Below are 21,993 nucleotides of genomic sequence, written 5' to 3' on the forward strand. Positions count from 1 at the left end.
TATGTCATTCATGTTATTTTCTTTAATTGCCCTTGACAGACTTTTCTAACATGAATTTGTTTAATCATTTTTTGTCTCATTTATATTTCTGGCGTCCACAACATCCTGTGACATGAACTGCATAATTGAATTATGTATTATATGAAAGAGTATTTCCCTTTGTTATAAAATTGCTCTCCAATAATTTCATTAGATTCCTATTGCATTTCTGTTTTAGGAAGCAGTGAATAACAGTGAATGATGATTTCCTTTCCATCCTTGCCTTCTTCCCATCATTTGTGATTTTACAGATTTCTGTGACATCCTTCCCTCCTCCCTGCCACTTCTTTTCCAAGCTTGCGAATCCTACTACATTCGGTGTCTCTTCTGCAGAAGCATTTTTATCTGTGTTTGTCTTTTCTAATTCTGCTACATGCATTTTTATACTAGGCCACGTGGATGTGCATGCACTAGTCCTGTGATAGTTCAATTCTACATTAAAACAGTAGGCATAAGGATTTTTGTCTTGGTCTTAGTTCCCAACGTGTAACCTTTTAAACTGCTAGTGAGTACTGAAGTGTTATCTTCAAAAAACTTGGTTACCTTGATTCTTCAAGAGTGGCAAAAGGTAATTAATTGTCTGCTGTTGTGTATGAGGGTTTGAAGTAACAGATCAGAAGAGTACCAGTAAAGAACTTCTTTTAAGAAATTGATAAAAAACAGGAGATGGACATCTTTGTGTGTTGAAGGAAACTGAGAAGTGAAGGTTGTGCATTGACAAACAGCTCTTGAAATGGATAGATCCCATAGGATGTATCCGTAGTCTTTTGTTTTTGCACTGCAACAAAAGTAAATAGAAATCCATGACAGGCAATCTTCTCATCCTATAGAAGTGGTTTTCCAGCTTTCCAAGACCACCTGCAGCCCTCTATTATGTGTATAAATCCGTATCTCTGAAAAATAAATGCAAAATTTTGGTGCTGGAGCACCAAGAAGTAGATGCGAGAATGAAAATAATGATATTTCTAATGTTAGATGGATGCTTTCAAAGATGATTAGTATCTTTGAGTTTCTTAATATCAAAAAGTATCTGGACAGCGTGAATAAAGATTTAATAGAAAGTTTATACCAATGTAGTGATGCAACATACTTGAGTAAACTGAAGGGCTGTGAGTGCCCCGTGTGCACTATCAGCATGCTTCCCTCTCCCGGGGGGGCAAAATACAGCCAGTTCCCTGGCACTTGCATCGCTGTCAGAAACCCCTGTTCATAAAGGCTTCCCGTTGTAGATGCTGTACGTTGTGATTCATGTCTGTGCAGGAGAAGACTTACTTCACCTGAAGCAAAATTACTTTTGAAAAGGTTAAAGTTGTTTGGTAACTGGGGTCTTGTTTATAAAAAGTCTCAAAATTTGAAGGCTGTGAGGTGGAGGTGAGGAGTTCACATCGTACAACTCAGGCTGTAGCTGCCTGCCGTGCCTGAGCTTCTCCCTTAGCACCTCTCTTTTCAAGCAGGCTGTAGGCTGTGAGAGACACTGTGTTGCTTCCTATGTTTGAGCAATATTTCATGCTTAGGTGTCTCTAATGGCAAAAATGGATTTTCACCATAATAAACTTCTCCCTTCTCTTCTGTACTGTAGCAACATGAAATTGATTTGAAGATGAGAAAATATTAGGTCTTTAACTTCTATGTTGGAAAAAACCTGGAGGCTTCAGTTTGCTCTCTAATGCACATTTGACTACAGCTTTAAAGTAGCAAAGTAATCTGTTATATAGATTATTAAAAGTGACATTCTGGCTTTTACTAATAGTATTAAACTGACTAAGTTGGGTGGGATGGGGTAAGAATTGCTTTATGCCACACTGGAAAGAGCAGTCTATGGTGTAGGATGGAAGGGGACTCTGACATGAAGACACACTGGAGGACAGTGGCTGATCTCTGCGCACCATCTTGTGATTGGTGTTTGGGTGCAGGGAGCCTGCACAGATCCCAGGGAGTACACAGAGCGTGGGCATGACTCCAAGAGACTTATTTAATGCATCTCAGACCTCTCTCTTATGTCTGCCTGACTTTGTTTAAAACAGGGCTTGCACTCTCCTGCCTCACAAGGATGGTGTGAAGATTAAGTAGTCATTTTCATGGTATCCTAGAGCACCTGCTGCACTGTGTGTGGTGCCATGTATTCACATGGACTGAGGTGAGCAGAGCTTGCATCTGAGAGAGGAAATAAACATTCCTGCAAACTTTGATTTTTTGTGAAGTAAAACATTTAATTTCAGATAGTAACTCTGTTGTAATTCAATTTTATGTCCTATTTTCATTGAATTATTAAATTCAGAAAAGGTTTTTCTAGTGCATTTGCACAGTACTCCAAATGAAGATGTCAAAGAAAAGCAGCTTTAGTCAAGCCACCGTTTGAATTGTATGTCTGTGCCACTGGGCAACTTCACTGGCTTTTAATTAACCAGTCATATATGCAAAAACACTAATGAGCATGTCTCTCAAATTTTAGACTATATCAATGTATTTATGTAGGATATTCTCTGGAGAAATGCAGTCCTTCTTTACATTGTTCTCTCCTGAAGACAGTAGGCTTCATTTTAGATGAAGAAAATTGCCATTTGCCTAGTACCTGACTTTGAATGCAAATCTTTTTTTCTGCAGTTCCTGTTCTATAAAGGAGAAGAAAATGGTGACAGCTAGTTAGATTCTTTCTTCCATACTCTGTCCTACTACTCCATTTCATTCTCATTAAAGAGGCATTCACTAACATCACCAAATTTAAACTGTTGGGACTACAATAGATACAGAAATCTATATCTGTAGATATAGAGAGGATATAAAGCTATTCCTTAGTTGAAGCAAATGTGATTGAAATTGTGGAGTCCGAAACTGTTCCCATTCTTTAGTACCAGGACTTGATGGCAGGTATATCATAGTTAAGTAAGGAAATAAGATCTGTCCATCTGTCTTTCATGACTTGTGTCAAGGTAAGTAGCAGTAGCTACTAGCAGAAGGTGTAAGGGAGATGGAAACCACTTGTGTCTACAGCCAGTCCTAGTAAAATGGAGAGTTATAGGTTGGGAGATACTAAATGGTAATATTTGAAGCTTGTAAAACAAGGGTGTTAGTTGTAAGTAAAGCAGTATGGTGCAGGACTTCCTTTGTGGAGAGTTGAAGCTGTTGCTGCTGTATGCCAGATGCTGGCATAGTGTCTCCTCCTGCTCTGCAAGCATCTTGTGTCTTCAAGTCAAAAGGACATCTCTTTCTGTCAGTATTTATAGACTGAATCTTTGTGTTTTGTGTGATTGTTCCAGATTATATTTGTTCATGACCCAAAATTAATCGTCTTTCCTGTGGGTGGTTTGACACTAACATACCAATTCACTTTGAGGGGACAGGAGAATCACTCTTTATTTTAGGAGGGAAATACATTTTGTGAGGGCAAGGAAGGCTGGACTCCATGCTGTCCTTGGTGAGCTGCACAGTGTGTCTGCCGGTGCGACAGAGCATGTGCAGGCTTCACTGTGTGAGTCTAGCAGTCTCTTGGCTGGGATGGCCATTTAATTTTTCCTCTTTAGACCAAACAAAACCCTGCTTCTGAAACAAAACAAAGTAGTTTTTGTTTTCATATGGGTATAAACCCATATGAACACAAGATCATATGCTGCAGTTCTGCTTTCTGTGGGGAAAAGCATGGGAAGAAGAATTTCTATGCCTAAAAAAAAGAAGTCAGAAAAGCAGGTGCAGATTGCTGCTGGACTAGTTTAACCCTGATAGCTAACTTGCAATACCACTTGACTGATTTTCTAATGATGATGAAGATACTGCTCTTGATGAATTATTTGTTGCTCAGAGTCCTCCATAGTGAGGAGGTCCTTTGGGGTGCATTCACACAGAGCATGATCACAGTGAATTTAGGCCAAATTAGAGGTACAGTCTGCTGTGTTTTGAACTATTGTTAAAGTAAAAGCTTTTGCCATCTAGTGGAAGGAATAGAGAACTAGCATTTCAAATAAGCTAGAAACTCACTGATACTGGTCATACTCTGTCACCCTCACTTTGAGCACTGGAACAGGCTGCCCACAGAGGTTATGGAGTCTGCTTCTGGAGATACTCAAAACCCACCTGGATGCAACCCTGTGTAACCTGCTCTAGGTGAACCTGCTTTAGCAGGACTAGATGATATCCAGAAGTCCCTTACCAACCATTCCATGATTCTGTGGTATGCAAAGTCTGTTTATAAGCAAGAGTAGATCATGTTCTAGAACACTAGCAAATTATTCTGACTTCTTTGGAAATTACTTCGTAGAAGTCTTCCAAGGTATTGGTGCATCTTATTCAGATAGCATCTGATTTAAGCACAGAGTTGGTGAAAAGGGCTTTCATTTCTATGCTACCCTCATTTGTTTGGGACTCCTTTTCATTCCACCCCAGATGGTACCTGCTTATTTCTTCTTGGACCTTGCATTGGCTATTATGCTTTGAATGCCTCTATGGTGGCTCACTCCTCCCACCAGTAGGATAGGGAAGAGAACTAGAAGAATAAAAGTGAGAAGAAGTGGTGAATCAAGATAAAGAAAACTTTATGAATTAAGGAAAAAATAATCATATATAAAAAGTACTGCAAATACTAACACCAAAAGACCAATGCCCAGTCAGTCTCTCTCTGGGGGCAGAGAAAAAGAGAAAGTCTCAGCCCTATACAAGCACTGCTCAGCAATAACTAAACCACTGGTGTGTTTTCAGCACTTTTTTTGTCACAAATTTAATATACACAGTACCTTACAAGGTGCTTGTTTTGTGGATAGGTGTTTTTGTTGGTGAACAGGCTAGTCCTCTTGTGTTTACCTATTTTTTACCCATTTTCCAAGAAGAAATGTATGGACCTTTCCTCGCGGTCTTACAGCAGTACTTTTTCCTACTGCCGCTGCTGTTAGTATCAGCTCCTGCAAATGCAAGCTGCAGCACTGGTTTCTCACAGCTTCACCTCTGGACCTCAGGCTGTATTACTCCTGAGAAAACAACTTGGAGATCCCCAAAACCCTCCCATTTAAACAGGACAACTGGTATCATCCTCTGCCCTTATCCAGGGCTGTCATCGACAGTTCTTCAGAACCCTTCTGCTGAAGTCACGTGCCTTTGGTTTTCTTTGATTATTGCACTGTTACTTTGGTCCTTATATTAACAGCTTGGGCTTTCATTGTTGAAAGGGAGAAAAAGCCAAGACAGCAAAACAAATGGGTTTAGTAGTAGGATTTTTTTTCCCCTGAATGTTGACAAATCTGCTTTCCTCTCTCTTCTTTAAGGTAGTCATCTCTGCTTGAATGCCCCTTATGCTTGTAGTAACTTATGATTTATACAGCAGGACAAAGATCACATGACATGGGAAAAAAAATAGAGCAGGCAATTCATCCCAAGCTTCCATAGAATTTTTAAGATGTCAGTCTTTTCTGATTATGATTTATGTTACAGTTGATCAAAATAGCAATTCATTTTGGCACAGATGTTGTCTGGTTACATGTATGCCTGTAAATGCCACATTTCAGCACATTTTCCTGGAAACTGTTAGGGAATCTTCCTCTCCCCAAACACACGTGGCTGGTTCAGCAATTCGGCAAGGAGAATGACAGGGTTGTCATGACAACCAGCTGCATTCTGTGAGCAAAGATGATGACAAATGATCAGCTTCTGGATATTTATCGCTCCCTGTTGAGTAGTGTTCCCCAAATTAGACAGACTGATTTATAATTACTTGTTCTGGTGGTTTGTGTATTTGGTGCATTTGTTTCTGAAATAGCATTCGTGCTTCCTTGCAATGATGGCCATCATTGATATGAATCATGAGAGTAGGTAATACCATTGATTTTGTTGTAGAGCGTGGCAAGTGAGGAGAAGAGTTATCTTTGGAGTCTTCTTTTTATTAAACCCAAGCAACTTACACATGGAGCCCACTACAGAAATAAATGGAATAAAAATACACAAGGCCTGTGTTCTTTCTATTGTGCTGTTGAATGCAGAGTGCTCCTTGAATTTTGTTTGTCTTCACTCTTAAGACAAAGTGTACTTCCCCTCCCTTCCAGTGCCTGCCTTGATCTTCAGGGTACTTATGGGGTGGGGGAGAAATATGCTTCCTTTAGGATCAGATCCTGGATCTGCTGAAGTCATTGGCATCTTTTCAAGAAGTCTTCAGTTTCTTTGGCTTTCTTTTCCTTTAGTTTTGCTTTTATTTAGAAGACAGAAGGAAAACATTGTTATTTCAAGATTTTGGAACTTCAGAAGATGAAGAAACACTTTTCCCCATCCCTTTCCTTTTTAATGAAACCTTTTTATCCTCCTGTCTTCCCAGTTCCTTTCTTGTGCTTACCCTTGTTTGCCCAGGACACAAGGGGAAGCACACATGTGATATTCTGGGCCAGCTCTTCATTATGCTTCATCCCAGCATTGAAGACAGACATCAGATATGAAGCTAGTAGTTTCCCTTTGGTACCCAAACACTAGGACAACATGTTGTTGGATCCTGTTGTCATCCTGTTCTTTGCAATTTTTGACATAGGAAGCTTTGGTGCAGATCTCTTATTACAAACAAGGTGCTCTTGAGTTTGAATTCTTTCATTTATATTGTGTATGCACTGCTGGAATGTGAGTAGTGGGAGGGGCAGAGATTCGGAAGTGGGTTTGTAGATTTATTATTGACCAGTTTATTCTTTTAGATTTGGAAAACTATGAAAGTGTTCCTGTTTGGATCATTATTGCTTCCAGCCTGGACAGTGAACAATGCTTTTCAGTTAATCTTTTTACCGTGGAAATAACACTTTTGAGATGGTGGTAGACAATCAAAGTCTGGATCAAATCCCATGTTCGGATGGTGACCCTTTTCTTTGAAGGATCTTTTCAGAAGAAAAATTGTTACAAAACAATCGTAAGAATTGAGATAACTAAGCTAGAAGTACAAAAAAGGGAGATCTCTCATCTTTATCTCTGTACAGTATGGGTGTTTTATTACTTAACCTATTTAGATAATGTAGATCAAATGTTTGCAAGTATTGTTGAGCCTTGCAGACAAGAGGTCTCACTTGGTCATTCTGCTACCATGCAGTGAAAGGAGCCCTCCTTAGCTGGAAAGACTGAAAATCTGGTGCTTCCACAAATCCAGCAGAGCTGCATTTGCATTATCTGTGCATTCATATCTGCTGCTGCTTTCAAGTAGGAGAAATGAGGTCAATATGCGGCAATTAATCCCTTGAAAAGCAAAGCATGTGTCCTTTAAATGATGCAATGATACTGCTCAGATTTCCCTGAATATACTTTCTTTCCTACTATGACTCTACTTCTCTGCTGTCTCCCAATTTTCAAAAATGTGCTTTTAACCTGTGAAATAATACAGTTAAAATTGTCCTGTGGCATAGGTGCTATTACTATGCACCTCCCAGATACAGAATTTCCAGCACTCTGATGACTTTGTACAGCATTTTTACAGTCTCTGTTTTGAAGTCATGTGTGCTGCCAAACTCAAGCCCTTCAGGACTGCATTTCCTCTTATTCAAGAGTAGTCTCTTTGTTCATAAACTAATGCCCTAACCGTACTGGTTGGTGGGATTTGTTTTCACCTGAAGAAGAGCTGTGCATCCAAAATACATGTCTGTTTTTCAAAGTACATCTCCTGGTTCAATACAAAATTTTTTGTGCTAGACCTTTTGCCTTAAGAGTATTTTTTTCAGGAAGTAAGTTTGCTTGTCCTTTAGTGAACCAGGTTCCTTCATGCACAAGGACCTAAACAGAGAGGCGCTGACTCTGGTCTCTGTCCCAGCACCTTGCTTATCATCACCATCTCTTTGAAGTGGAGATAACACCTAGTTGCCGCTTTTATTCTTTTTTTGTTAGTCCAAAATGAGAAAGTTTGTTTATTACTGTCTATTTTAAACTATCCAGTACTTTTTAAATTCAGAGAGGGAAGGAACTCAATTATGTTCCTTCCAAAAAGGAGTGCTCGGATTTGTTATTGAAATGATGTGGTATATCTCTAGTCTTTATCAGTAAAAGATCATGATTAATTGAGCACAAGCACAATGTCATACCAGCTGGGTTTTAGTCCCAGACCAACTTCTGACAATGGTTGGGTGGAGTCTTTGGTTTGATTTATGCTGATAGATACAGATTTTGCTAAGGGTGGTGGACAAACCAGTTTTCTACATAACAGAATTTTAGTCATTAGAAAATGAAGCATCTGCTTGATATTCTTCCATTCTGCCTTTGTTAGAGCACCAAATCAGCCCTATTTGAACATTTTACTTCAGTGTAGTACTTTCTAAAAGAACAGATGAGTAATTATTAATTGCTGTTAAATTAAAATATATTGAGTTGTATCTGTGCATTCCTGTTCTTGCAGAAAGTGCCTCCAGAGCTCCTGCCATTCTCTTTACACCTGTGTTTGTCTCTAAATGACTGCCTTTGGTGTCCAGTGAAAGGGATTTCTGGCTGTGCCTGCAGAAGAAAGCCTGAACTAGTTAAAAACTGTTTCAGCTTCATGGCATTTAGTGTCTCTAATCATGAAATATCCACAAATTACATGGTCAGGAACAGCAGCTGGAAAGCTGTTGAGATGCACTGAGATGCAGAGCGTACTATTTGCATCTGTTGTGATGCCACTGATGTGACCCATACTTGGTGAATGTTGACCTTGCCTTACACAGGGTGCCTGTTCTGAGGAAACTGTTCATGGCATTGCAAAACGATGGAAAAATAAATGCTCTCCATTTACTGCACAACTTAGTCTGCTCTTAAAGAACCTGCTGAAATGCTTTAGTTTTAATTTCTGTTTAATTGAACAGGAGCTAAAGAGTGATTCAAAATGACAGCAGTTTGATAACTATCCTTTCCCCTGAAACAACAGTAACATAAGTGATAAAAGTACTAGTTTTACCACAGAGCTTGGTCACCAATTACATATACTCTTCAGTGAATTATTTATGTTGTTTATTACCATTTCTTTGCAGTAGCATAACACTATTTCCTAGATGAGCCTCAGATAGTAAAATAATTTTAACTTGAAATAAAAACATAATTACAAAATTTCTAATTATTACCCCGGACTTAGTATCTCAACTACTGCTACAGCATGGAATTTATTACTGCTCTATATCAGGTAATTGGCAGAGGCTGACATTTGGAGAAGGGAGTTACAAACAGAAATATATTACATTATGTGGACTTTATCCTATCTTATTTAGAATACAAAATGTGTTCACAAGGCTCTCCTAGTCAAAATTAGCAGTTAAATATCACTGTGTTTATGGTTTTCTGGTGGTACATGTCTATTGCTAGTTGTTTCAAAAGAGTGAATTAACAGTTTCCTTTTGTATAACAGACTTCATTTTTCTAGTATTTTTGAAGTTTTAATGATACCAGGATGAAGACCGTATTTTTTATTACTGTGTTTTTTTTATTACAGGCTTCATGTTTCAGCCATTCAGGCAAAAAATCAGATTCAACTCTGTATTTATTTATTTATTTATAAAACTATTTATACCTTTCAAAAATATCTTCGTTGCTTTTCTAAAGCCTTACTGAGTATTTTTAAATTTGTTCTTTCACTTTAATTTTTAAGGAGAAACAACCAACTAGTTCCCCATTTGATGTTAGAAGGGAATGGACATTGCAGCCGCTGCCCTCCCGGTGGACTTTCACTTCTGATTATTTAATTTTTTTTCATAATTTTGCCATTCTTCTAAAAATATTCCAATCATCCCTGTGTTGCTGAGTCTCTGAAGACATGAAGCAAAGGCTGCATGGTGGGGTGCAACAAGCGAATTCCTCTCTCCGATTTCTGCAGAGACCAGTTGCAAAGGTTTTTGGGCAGAAGCCATGTCCCCCATAAGAAGGGACTCTATCTCCAACTCTTAATCAAGCTTTAGGTAGTGGGGGAAAAAATCTGGTTTCCCTAGGGCCTTTCCAGGTCCTGATGGAGGCAGGAAGCCCAGTTGGTTTTCCTCAGATTGAGTTAGCTTCTTCTTTTAAGTCACATCTTTCATGGGTTTATGCAATCTTCCATTTTGGTCCTCAAAATCCTCTACTGCGTCTCCTTTACTGTAATCTTTGTTCACCAGAATTGAGTCAGGCTTCTTCTGTAATAACATCTCCACGAGTAGCTGGTTTGGGGATCTTCCCCCTGTATGGACATGAGTTTAAGCATCTGTCTTTCGTGAGATAAAAACCCAACCAAAAAACATTGTCCTCTGTTTGCGACCCCTCTTTTCACATGACTCTGCCTGCAGAAGACCAACTGTGAATTTCTAACTCTGTTTCAGCAGTCAGCTGGTGACAGCTCACACGAATCTGAGGTAGCTTTCCAAGCAGCGGATTGCCGATGAGGACTCACCGGCATGTCTGTGCCACTGTGGGCAGATCTGGGATGAGAGCTGCCTGCCTCACTAGTGACGGCTTTCGTGCACCCTGTGTTTGGACAGGGATGGAAATTGAGGTGAAGGGTCAGCTGCAGGCTGACTGTCCGCTCTCCTGCAATGAAGGTTGACTTTGGACTTCATCGCCAGGGTGTACCTAGGCAGTGGGGCCACCCTCTTCAGTAAGGGCTTTCTCCCTTGAGAAAGAGATGGCTTTCAAAAGTCTGCAGTGTGGTGTGAATCTGCATGGTGCCTGGGTAAAGATATAAGTCATTCCTGTGCAGAGTTTTGAATTGGTTACATTTTAAATTAGTTTTTCAATTGATAAGAATTTGTCTCTTTCTTGCTGTAGAAAGACAGCTTACACAGATAATATGAATCAAGGTTTCTTCAGGAAACCCAGTGTCTGCTTTCTCATACAGCTTAGTTAGAGTGCCTCTTTTATTCTAGTTCAGTGTTGTTTTTTCTTACTCCTGTTGCTTTATGCATTTCATATCAGAAATGTCTAACAGTATAGCCTTTCAGGGGATCGTGGTTTACTCTAATAAATGTGGTAGGTGAACCAATCCCAGTACAGAAGGATACATTCTTTTTGTGAATCATGCTCTAAAGTTCAGAGCAATGATACTTTCAAACCCAGAAGCTTTATAAGCAATCATGAGGTCCTGGTTCATTGACCTTTCATCAACAAATGCATAAAGAAAAGCATAGAAAAGGCCAGGAGATGCCAAGTAGAATTTCATCTCCTGGGGATGACTTGGAAGGAATCAGAGAAAAGTTCCTGATCACTGCAAATCATTTGCCGCTGAGGAAGCATGAAGGACTTAGTCATCCACAGACCACAAGGAACTATTTCCATTTAATGTTTTTACCTCTAAAACCTTGCAGACATAAGAGCAATTCTCACTTTCAGATTAAGAAGTCCGATGTGATCAGTTTTATTTCCTACTGGATTTGTTTCATGCACATTGTTTTATGTCATATCAACAGAGTTGGATTGATGTACAGCTTTGCATAACAAACATGAGGAATGGTATTTCAGTATGAGCACATCCCATCTGTTGCTTTCCTGTTCAGCCATGCTTATCAGATGGTCTGAGGTCATTCTCTCTGTGTGAGGAGTACCTACACACCAGCAACATACCTCTTGTGCACAGGCATATATCGTAGGCATTTTGTGTGGAAATGCAGCCCTTTGAAAGTCCTGAGCTATGTTAATTGAAAAAACCCCAAAATTTAATTCCTGTTTTATTTCCAAGCTTATGCAAACATATTTTGGTGTATTTATTTTTGTCAATGGATAAGTTTTCAAAGTAAATTAGTATTACATCCAGGTGGTATTTTCTTACCTGAGTGCTCCCAGATATTTTACATTATTTCCTTCCAACTGTTTGTTCACATACAAGATCATTTCTTCTTTTCTAACTAAGTGTTGCAGGAATCTTTTTGGTTTAGGTCCCTGGGCTAACAATTTTTCTGCTGTTGAGTTTTGTCTGCTTTTACTTGAAAGTAATTCTTTGTTAGGTCTTTCTGGTACTGCATGTCATGACAACAATAAATAACAATAAGCTGGTTCCTCTGAGTGTTTGGTTGATTAGTTTGAAAGTAGTAGTTTAATGCAGCCATGGCATAACACTTTCCTGACTGGATATTTGAATAGCTGTGTATGCATACGTATGTATGTATAGCAAGGACAGAAACTGTGCCTACCTTAAGTGAGGAGAATAACATTTCGTGTCCTAGCAGTGTTGAATTATGGCTGTTTAATTCTGTAAATGGTATGAACCTGAACTGATCTGAAGCTCTGCCTCCCTGCATAATAAAGACTTATTATTTTGCTATCCTGGCATGCATTACCCAATATGTATGTTCTAGGAACATTGGCTTTATTGCGATATTTTGGAATTTTATGAACTGGTTATTTAAACTTATCCAAGGGTATCTGGAGTCACAGATATTGCCACACATACTTCAGTGTATGTTTAGATATTTGATCACATTACTTCTTGCATGATGTGATCAAATTGTAGAAAGTGTTTTGTGTTTAATTTCCTTTTATGTGGTTGAAAAGAGTGCAGTTGAGTTGTTCAGTTGGAAAACAAAAATGAGCAAGGTTGAAGATGAATGTCCTTTAAAACATGTAAGACCTTGGAGTCACGAACTATGTATTTAAATGCAGTAGAGGCTACAACAGGGGACATTTAGAAGCAGGTGTTTAGAATATTTGAGAACTTCTGGAACTGAATATATGAATGTTGCTGATTTCAGATATTGGGCCACAGGTGAGACTTTTTATTGAATTTAAGTGGAATTATATTCTCTAGTATTTCTTCTGCAGAATTTGCTTAGATTATTCATCAAATGGTAAATCAGTAATTTAAGAACTTTTAAGTGATTCTGGGGAAGAAATAGTCTGGTTTGTGCCATGGAGTGTAAGAGTTATTTTAAGTTATCAGGCCCTTTGTATGTCTGTTTGTGTGTATGTGCATAAATGCGGGTAGCAGAAATGAGACAGATTCAGAAATAAACAATTGTGATAAAACACCTAGAAAGAGGCTTGAAGGTTAGACTAATAAGGAATTTTTAATTCCAAAAAGAGATTAAGAGCAGCAATATAACAACAGGTTATTTATTATCTGTTGCCCACTGAAGGAGTTTTGAGGACTGTCTTTGAAGGTAAGAAACAAGTTGCTGGACTAGATGAAACACTGCTCACTGGTATGGTGAGCATTGGTATTCTTGGGAGTTTTTCTCACTAGCTCAGTTCACTGTGCTGCAGTCAGCCTTCATCATCTCTGCTCAAGTGCTTGTGGAAACATCAGTCCAGCAGGTTGCTTGTTTCTTTCTACAGCTCGATGTTCCTTGGAGTCGACCATAGCAGTCGGTTAACAGCATGTACCACAATAACACAAACAAAGCAGTTTATCTGGGAAGTTTAGAAGAGCACTGTCTCGCTTCCCAGCCTCTGGAAAGCATATACCCAGCAGAAGGTAACTGCCTCTGCTGGGGTACAGCTGGTTTGCACAGAAGTGGTGCCCCTGCCTTTCCAAAAAAGCAGGGCATGCTTTCCACCAGTGACATCTCTTACATGCATCTATAATTCCAGGTGAATCTGGGAATGTCTCTAATTGCACTATGAATTGCTGGTGCATTCCTAAATTAGCAGGAGGTTTGTCGGTAGCACCAGTATTTAATTTCTGCCTTGGCTTTGTGAATGAGTTTTTGGTGGTTTCTTTTCTACCCCATTGTAAAACCAATTGAAAACAGTATGTTCATTTGTGACAGTGAGGGTGTGTGTGAAATGATCACTCAGTTCTCATGTTCTTGTTGTTTAGAACAAGCAGTCTTCTAGATGTTGAAAGTCAACCCAGTGTGGTTTGGTTGGTTGGTGTGGAGGGGTTTTTGTTACGGTAAGCTGACTTTTATGAGGAGAAATACATGCTCATCAATACTGCTGCCATGCATTGAGAAGGGAAGGTGCTGTGATGAAGAGGAATAGAGTACACCACAATTCCCAATATTATTTTCTATGCTGTGACTTAAGGTACTTGAAGCTAAATCTTACTAGAAGAGCTATCTGATGATATTGGATAGTTGCCATATTACAACAGGTCTTCAGTAAGTAGTGCCATTTTTTCCTCTCTTTATATGCCAAAACCAGACTTTGTCACATTACTTTGAGCTTCAATAATTTAGTATGTTCTTCTGTTGTTCATTTACACAAGAACTGTACAACAGCAGTACCAGCTGTGCAGACCCATGGAAGAGCTGTTTGTGTCTTTGTGTGATTCTTTTTTTTTCTTCCTGTTCACAGCAGATATATGGAGTGATCATTCATTTCAGACAGACCCAGACTTACCACCAGGCTGGAAAAAAATCAATGACATTGCTGGGATCTACTACTGGCACATACCTACAGGAACAACTCAGTGGCAGCGTCCTGTGTCCATCCCAACAGATCTCCAGGGCTCACGAAAAGGATCTCTTGGTTCCATTACTCCGTCTCCTACTCCAGAAACTGAGGTAACATACTGTGTCTTCTTGTGGGCTGCATACTGTAAAGAAAATTGAAATAACTTTTTGAACTTGCAGGTTTAACTGTTAGCTAAACCGGCCTGATAATGTCCCAAAGTGTAGCTACTTTTTGATAATGCATCGTAAGTATGTATTTTCTGTGTTCATTTTGTAATGGTTTTGCCTCATAAAACACTGTAAACTTTGGATATGTAGGATGAAATCAAACATTTCTCAGATAAATTAGGCAGCCAGTGACTGATGAATGAGTCACTGATGAATGTGAAACTTATGCAGTTCTGTAGCATATGCTGAAGCATTGCTGCATTATTTGGATACAGGATACATAAAACTTTTGCACATGATAGTAGTCTTTTGGCCAAACTCTTTGTTGGCATCTTCTTTCTTTTTGGTTCATTTGGTAGGAGTATCACATAAAGACATATGAGTCTTCATTTGAGACACTAGTTCCTTTACAGTGTGCTTTCTATTGAATAAACATGAAGTGTTCTCAAGTGTGGGTCTCTGTACATCCTGCCAGTACAAAATATCTATCAGTGTGTTGCAGTCAGTCTTTAACTACAAACAGAAAAAAGTGCACACTCTCCTCCACACGTGCTGAAAGAGCAGTATGTGATACTGCCTTTTAAAATAATCCTTTCAGGCACAATCCACAGGTTTGTTTGGTGTCATGTAAGTAGAAAAATAAAATCAATTATCATAAAGAAGAGTATGCTACAAAAAATACAATCACTTTGTTTTAGTATGCTGGGGAGACATCTGTGGAATTAAATAGTAATATAAAATAAATTTGGTGTTAAATTAATTGTTTTTCATACTAACTTTTCAGGAAAATGTCTGCAGCTTTATGAAATCAAGGGAAGTCTTTGTACTGGCTTTGAGTTTTTGATCAGACAATCCTTAGGGGTTTGTTTTTTATTCATTTAGATACAGCATTTCATCTGTTCTTGATTTTGTTCATATGTGCACCAAACTAATTTAAATGGAAGTTAAGAGGTGTTAAGGACGTTCAAGTATGTGTTACCATCATGCCTCTGAAACTTTTATCTTTTATAGCCTTAAATATGCACAGTCTTGTTCGTTATTTTAGAAAGATTGCTCCAACATGTTCACAAATGCTATTCATAAGACTTGCAACTTGACCACCACATTTCAGTTATGGTTTACATCAGTCAAGCTCCCATGTAATGTACTGTGCACCAGGCATGCTGGAAGTTATTTCTGAGAGGATTCATGGAGAAAGAACTGCAACTGTTACCATTCCAGTACAAGAAAACAAGAAAAAATCTAGACATGCTGAATGTAAAATGCTGCACATGTTTCCAGTATAAATTCCTGTAATGTACACAAGAGGGATATAACTTTACCATTATTTTTCTTACTCTAAAATGTGGAGAATAGGACTTTAATTAGTAAGTTATAGATGCTTTTCACAAGACCCCAGAAATTAGGATGGTTTGTAAACTGCAGAGGAAAAACACATATTTTCATTTCAAATATTTTTTCTACTTCTGTTTAAAATATCTTTACAATTAAAAATTCAGACCTACTGGTAATGTATCAGGTGTACTTTTAGCCTTTCACAATTTTGTTTGCTTTAAGTGAATAATAGTTTGTGATTATAAGTAACGATCATTAGTTCTCAGCAGCATCATGGAGAATACAAAATGTATGAGTTGGTTAGAGCATTGTGCTAATAACAACACCCAGGTTGTGGGTTCAGTCCCTGTATGGGCCAATCACTTAAGAGTAGGACTCAATGATTCTTGTGGGTCCCTTCCAACTGAGAATATTCTGTGATTCTGTGAAACAGATTTTAATACAGTATAGATATATTAAATAAGACATGTATGTGATTACATAGTACGTTCACCTAGGTTTTGATATGGCAGTTCTAGTCCAGCAAGGAATTTGTTCCAGCAAGGATTTAGGCAGTTCTGTGGCAGCATCAAGACCATATACTGTGGCATAAAAGACGGTATGGAAAATAAATACATTCGCAAAATTTGTATTGATATGATATGATTATTTTTATGGTAGGTATAGACAAAGGTTTTTTTCAGGTTTCTGCATTCATTGATAAGCATCTTAGCATTATTGAAGCAGTACTGTTTTTTTAACTCAGAGGTTACTAAGATAGAATTGCAATACAGTACCAGCAGACTTACACTAACAGAGTTCAAAACAAGAGCATGAATTGAGCTCTGGACTTTGTCCCCTGCTAAACACAGAAACTGCTACAAAGAAGAGGCGTAGCTGGAGTTATAATGGGAACTGTTAGGAAAAGTCTTGCATTTCTTGAAACCACAGGTTTGGAGCTTTATTACAATGGAACTGGAGGAAGAATGCTTTGTGATTCAGCTGGTTCTGAGCAGAACCCGAGTACAAAGTAGTGAGATGAAAATTAATTACAGTGTGTTTTTAAGAGATAGGGATAGGTAATGAAGTAATTTTGACAGTATCAGCTGCCATGAATTTTTAGGGTTTTGTCTCTCTGCAATTGGTACACGCCAGCACTGAATCATCTCCAGGTCACTTGCAGGTGATATTTGTTTCAGTACCTGTTTGCTGCACTGCAGCCTAGCCCAAGTGCTCCTCCTCTCCCTCCCTGTGAAGGATTAATACAGGTGTCTGTGATGTGGTCAATCTGACATTTCACATAAGATGTGGAATTTGATCTAAAATAGGGGCTCCCAAATACCTTTATCCCAGTACTACTACTGGCTGCACCAGCTGTGGTGGAGAGCTTCCACCTCCAAGTTGAATCCACATATGAGCTATGTACTGCTGGTTCTCTCATTGCTGTTGGAAGCCTGTGCTCCAAGATAATCTTTTTGGAGAGGACTGGTTTAGCTCATTTCCCCCATGCTGGAATTTGTATTGCTTTATTATTAAAAGGTTGGGGGGTATACAGGTTTTAGGCATATGAAAGAGATTAATCTAGGATTGAAGAGTGGCATGGGTAGCATTTCATATCTGTCCCAATAGGCTTCTGTGAGTCCATAAAAATCCTTTATCTAGGTCACATTTGGCTGTGAATCGTCATGTGCTAGTTGTGAGGTGAGTTTATTTGGGCTCTTTCAGCTTTTGAGTTTGTCAAATAAACATTTAGAAGCACTTTTTTCCCCCACAGTAACATCTTTTTACCCTTTGTCTTGTTTCCTCTTTTTTTTCCCTTCATTTTATTTTCTTGTGTCCCTGTCTCTTAAATAATGTAGTATACAGAAGCTTTGCTTCGTTTGTTAGAATGTGGCTCACAGCTGAAGGCAGTCCACAAAGAACAGATCAAGTCAGCCATTTTTATTTGGTAGCTTACTCTGGATATTTAGCATAAAGAAAAACAGTTATTACTGTTGAACAGAGAATCAAAAAGAATGGGTAGGACAAATGATGCTGTAATGCATACTGATGGCAAAAAGCGTTCTAAAAAGGAAAAAAATGTGAAAATGTCTTACTTTTACACAGGCTGCAAGGCATTTTTTCTTTCACAAGATGATCAGTAAATTTCAATCCAAAGCAATTATGGGTTAAGCATTATGCGAAAATCCTGCTGATTTAACAAAAATGCTAATAAATGCTAAATATGAATAACCTGTAACATTCCTTCCCTTCCTCCACCTCAGAGGCATGAAAATGTATTTTAGTTTTGCACAGCTGTTTAAATTTGACTTAGATTACTCTTTTCTCTTGTGTGTTGCCAAATTACTTCCTTATTGAGTCCTTGTCTTTTGTAATGTTCTCTTCCAAATTTTAGAACTTTTGCTGCCTCTTTTCCATTTCCTGTGCAGAGAAAAAGCTGTAGGGTTTAAGTTTCAGTAAGAGTTTCTTTGAGATTATGTCAGAGTTTGGTGAAGGTAGTTTGTGTCTTATAGCCTGACTCATCCCAGGCCTGGATCACCTCTGGAAGTTCTTCTGTAGTTAACATAACCACTAATAATTAAAGAAAAGGGACTTGGTAGGAAAAGCTAACAAATCAATTAATTCGTAGGCATGTTAGGGAAGGGGTACTCATGAGCTGCTTTTCACAAAATAATTCCTCCAATGGGGATATGTTGAGAACACTGCTGAGGTGAGAAGTCTACCCTGCATAATATTAATGGATTGGGCCAAATTAACCACTTCATCTGGGGGCTGAGCTGGACAGCCTGGGAGAACTCATCTTAAAAAGGGAATTAATTTCAGGAATTCTTGATTTGGTGCTCAACAGTCAAATCTCCTGTCCCACCTGGCTTTTGTTCAGGACTGTGGGATTTGTTTCCTGGTGGGGTGGAGGAGAGAGGCAGCTCTGACATCAGCTGTTCCTCTCAGGCTTTACAGGAAAGGCTGAACCTTGGGTTGTTGTAGTGCTAAACGCACTGCTATTTGCTTGATTATACCAAATTTTTGAGAAATTTGAATAGAAAATGAGAGGGTAGGTGCTTTGTTTCGCATTGGTTTGTTTTTTAAAAAAGCTGCTAGACTTCTGAAAACTACTTTTTCAGCAAGAAATCTCTGCACTCATTACTAACCCTCCTTACCTTCCTTGTTGTTTTCTTGTGCTTTCGCTCTAGAAATATTTGATTTTTGCCTTGTATGTTTCTTATCTTCGTATATATTGCTGTATTTCAGTATTTCTAGTTCCAGTAATGTTAGGGGTCTTTTAACAAAAATGCCATTCAAATGGAAATCCTAATGTTTCCCCTTAATTGCTGTTTATCAAAGGCTGTAGCAGCTGTGGCCAACATTCATATTCAGATTCATTTTGCTTGCTTTTAAGATCATAGTTAAAGAGTAATTTCATTGTCTGTTCCTAATTTATATTAACTTTCCTTGTTTCAATCATTTGTTTTGGTAAGTAACTGTTAGAGGCATGTCTTCTCTCCCCTTTCCTCCAAATGCCATAGTATAGTGGAATAAGTAGTTGAAGTTTGAGGTGATCTGTTCCCTAACCCATCCTGTAAATATCAATGCTAACAACAGTGTCTTGTGTTTTTTTTTCTTTTTCTTTTTTTTTTTTATCAATGTGCTTCTTCCTGTGTGAATAATTATGTGTCTAGAAACAGCCATGGAGTGATTTTGCTGTACTGAATGGGGGAAAGATTAATAGTGACATTTGGAAGGCAAGTATATTGTCAGATTTTAGAACCTTTAATACTATTACCCTTGTTTTTTGCATGGCAGTGGCTGTTTTTTTCCCCTTTTATTTTTCCATGAATGTCATTCATAACCTAGGCCAAAGTGAATGGGGGTACTGCTAGGGATGTCTAGCTCACAAACATGCTGCCTTTTCTGATCTTTCCACTTGGAATGGATTCAGTCTAAACTAGCAGGGCAACTGCCATGATGTAGCAAATAAGATGCCTGCACTGAATGAAATGCAGCTTGAGAAATATATGCATGCCTCTTTTCAACTTCAGCCAGAAATACTATTGCTTCTTTGCAGGGAGGATTTAATTTCCCTTTGAGATAAGAAATAACATGATGGTGTATTTAATACTATTTTAATAGTATTAAAACTATACTAATAGCACTGCCTCTATCTCTAGGATCTGCATGCAGCCACTGTGAACCCGGACCCAAGTCTGAAAGAGTTTGAAGGAGCAACATTACGCTATGCCTCTTTGAAGCTCAGGTACAATAACTCCAGTGGAGTGACCAGCTCTGTTTTGTATTGTGCTGTAATTTAAGACTGAGTTTGTCTCTTTTTTTTTTTTCCCCCTCTAACAGAAATGGTCCTCAATCTGATGATGATGATTCTTGTAGCATCAACAGTGATCCAGAAGCCAAGGTCTGTAAGAAAATCTGCAACAGAATAACAATTAAAAATTTTGCAGTTGTAAACGTAAACTTGCAAGGTGCAGAATGTCTCCTAAGTTTTGAAATTAACTGTACCCCTCCTCTTGGTACAATGTGGATTGACCATGCATGACTAATTCCATCAAAGGAATTTGCAGATTTAAAGCTATGTTTAGTTTGGTCAGGAAAGTGTGACTTATTTTAAAATTACGGAGGCCAGGAAATTGGATTGTAGAGCTCAGGATTCTACTGTCCAACTGTAATAACTGTCCTCTTGCACAACTGAGTTTTCCGTTCTGAGTGAGAGAGGGCTCTGTTGCTTATCATGGCTGGATAGCTTCCTGGGGCATTCAGTGATAGAATTTGCTCTTTAATTTCAAGTTTGTCCCTTTTTAAAGTACTCTTCCTTTTTGATGTGTCTGCTTCAACTTGCACCTAGTAGGAAGTTACTTTTTAGAACAAGAAACTTTGTATTTTAGAAGACAGAATGCAACCTATTTTGAGAATGCAACTCATAAAGAAAAATTAGATCATTATGTGACCAAGCACCATAATTAGATCAGAGCCTTTACTGTTGTAATATAAGGGTTTTGAGGATAAAATAGCAGCAGAAGGTTTTGAATGCTTGCATATATATTTCAAGACAAGATTTGTCTTGGTAATTCTGCATTGTACTTGCATCCATTTTTAAGGATGTATGTGACTCTCTGTAATTGGAAATCCTGATAATTTAAATAAGTGTTTTGGCTGTGCCATACACCTGCAGTGACTGACAGAATCAGAACTGAGCACTGAAACATTCATAGAAGTGACTGAGAGGAGCGAGACAAGAAATAGAGGAGAAACTATACATGTTTTTGGCTTTTTTAAAATCACTTGAGTCAAAGCATCTTACCTGCTTTCTGCCTGATGTGGGTGTTATGCATGGGCAGTAGCTGACTGTATGTGTGGTCCTGCAGGTGAAGCTCAGCAGCACTGATGTTGCTGTGCACTAGGAGAGGCTGAGAGCAGAGCTGTTTAGTGCATCTACCTCTGCCCTAAGGACAGGACAAGCACGGCCATATGTCAGAGGGACAGGAAGTGGTCCATAAACAGCAGGGAAAATCTTCACCTGTGGAAAATGCTCTGGGATCTTTAATTCTCACGTGAATGGGAAGGGAGCGGGGTAGGTGGATTCCTTGCTAGTCCCATTTTACCCCAAATATTGAGAGACTGAAAGAAGTCATAGGATTTGAAACTGATGATTTGGAAAAATCAGATTTTTTTTTTAGCCCTTTAGTCTCTCCACTGCTGTATTAGGTGCCTTAACTATCTCTGATTGAAGCTTGCTTTTGTGTGGTAGCAAGCACAGATACTTTTTCTTCATTTCAGCATAAGAGAAAGCAGCCTTTTTTCAACTCATTAAACTATCTATTAACTATCTAACAATTAACTATTTGTTAAATTGAGCCTTGTTAGAGATGTGTTAGAGATCTAAAACCTATTTAAACTAATTCATGACATTTGCCAGTACTTTTTTTTGGGGAGGGGGTGAATAAAAAATTTCTCTATGGCAGAGTAATGCTGCATTTCAGCAAAGGGAACTGTGCCACCTTGTGGAGAGCTGTAGTAGTTGTCTTCACCCAGGGTGTCAACTTCTGTGAAGATAATAGCACTGCAAAAGCGTCAGCATGGGAAAAGCATGCCATATAATTCATCTAATTCTTATAAGAAAAGTGATTTATGCAGCAACACAGTTAAGCATTCAGAATTCTCAATAAAGAACAAATGTTTCTCTAGACATCATGTGGTTAAGATGCAGTTC

The 21,993-nt window shown here is 38.5% G+C and overlaps 1 protein-coding gene across 14 annotated transcripts in view; it reads left to right on the plus strand.

Annotated features, from left to right (window-relative positions):
* The window catches only part of APBB2 (amyloid beta precursor protein binding family B member 2), a 180,751-nt gene that overhangs the window by 99,356 nt on the left and 59,402 nt on the right, over positions 1–21,993 (plus strand). For 6 of the 14 annotated variants that reach the window (XM_064652950.1, XM_064652949.1, XM_064652952.1 and 3 more), the window contains 4 exons: positions 14,194–14,402; positions 19,451–19,513; positions 19,940–20,025; positions 20,121–20,181. In XM_064652950.1, the coding sequence (XP_064509020.1) occupies positions 14,194–14,402; positions 19,451–19,513; positions 19,940–20,025; positions 20,121–20,181 (419 nt within the window). The remainder of the gene's footprint in view (positions 1–14,193; positions 14,403–19,450; positions 19,514–19,939; positions 20,026–20,120; positions 20,182–21,993) is intronic. The other 8 variants (XM_064652951.1, XM_064652954.1, XM_064652956.1 and 5 more) reach the window with 3 other exon arrangements.

This window comes from Pseudopipra pipra, chromosome 4, assembly GCF_036250125.1.
Source record: "Pseudopipra pipra isolate bDixPip1 chromosome 4, bDixPip1.hap1, whole genome shotgun sequence".
Taxonomy (NCBI): Eukaryota; Metazoa; Chordata; class Aves; order Passeriformes; family Pipridae; genus Pseudopipra; species Pseudopipra pipra.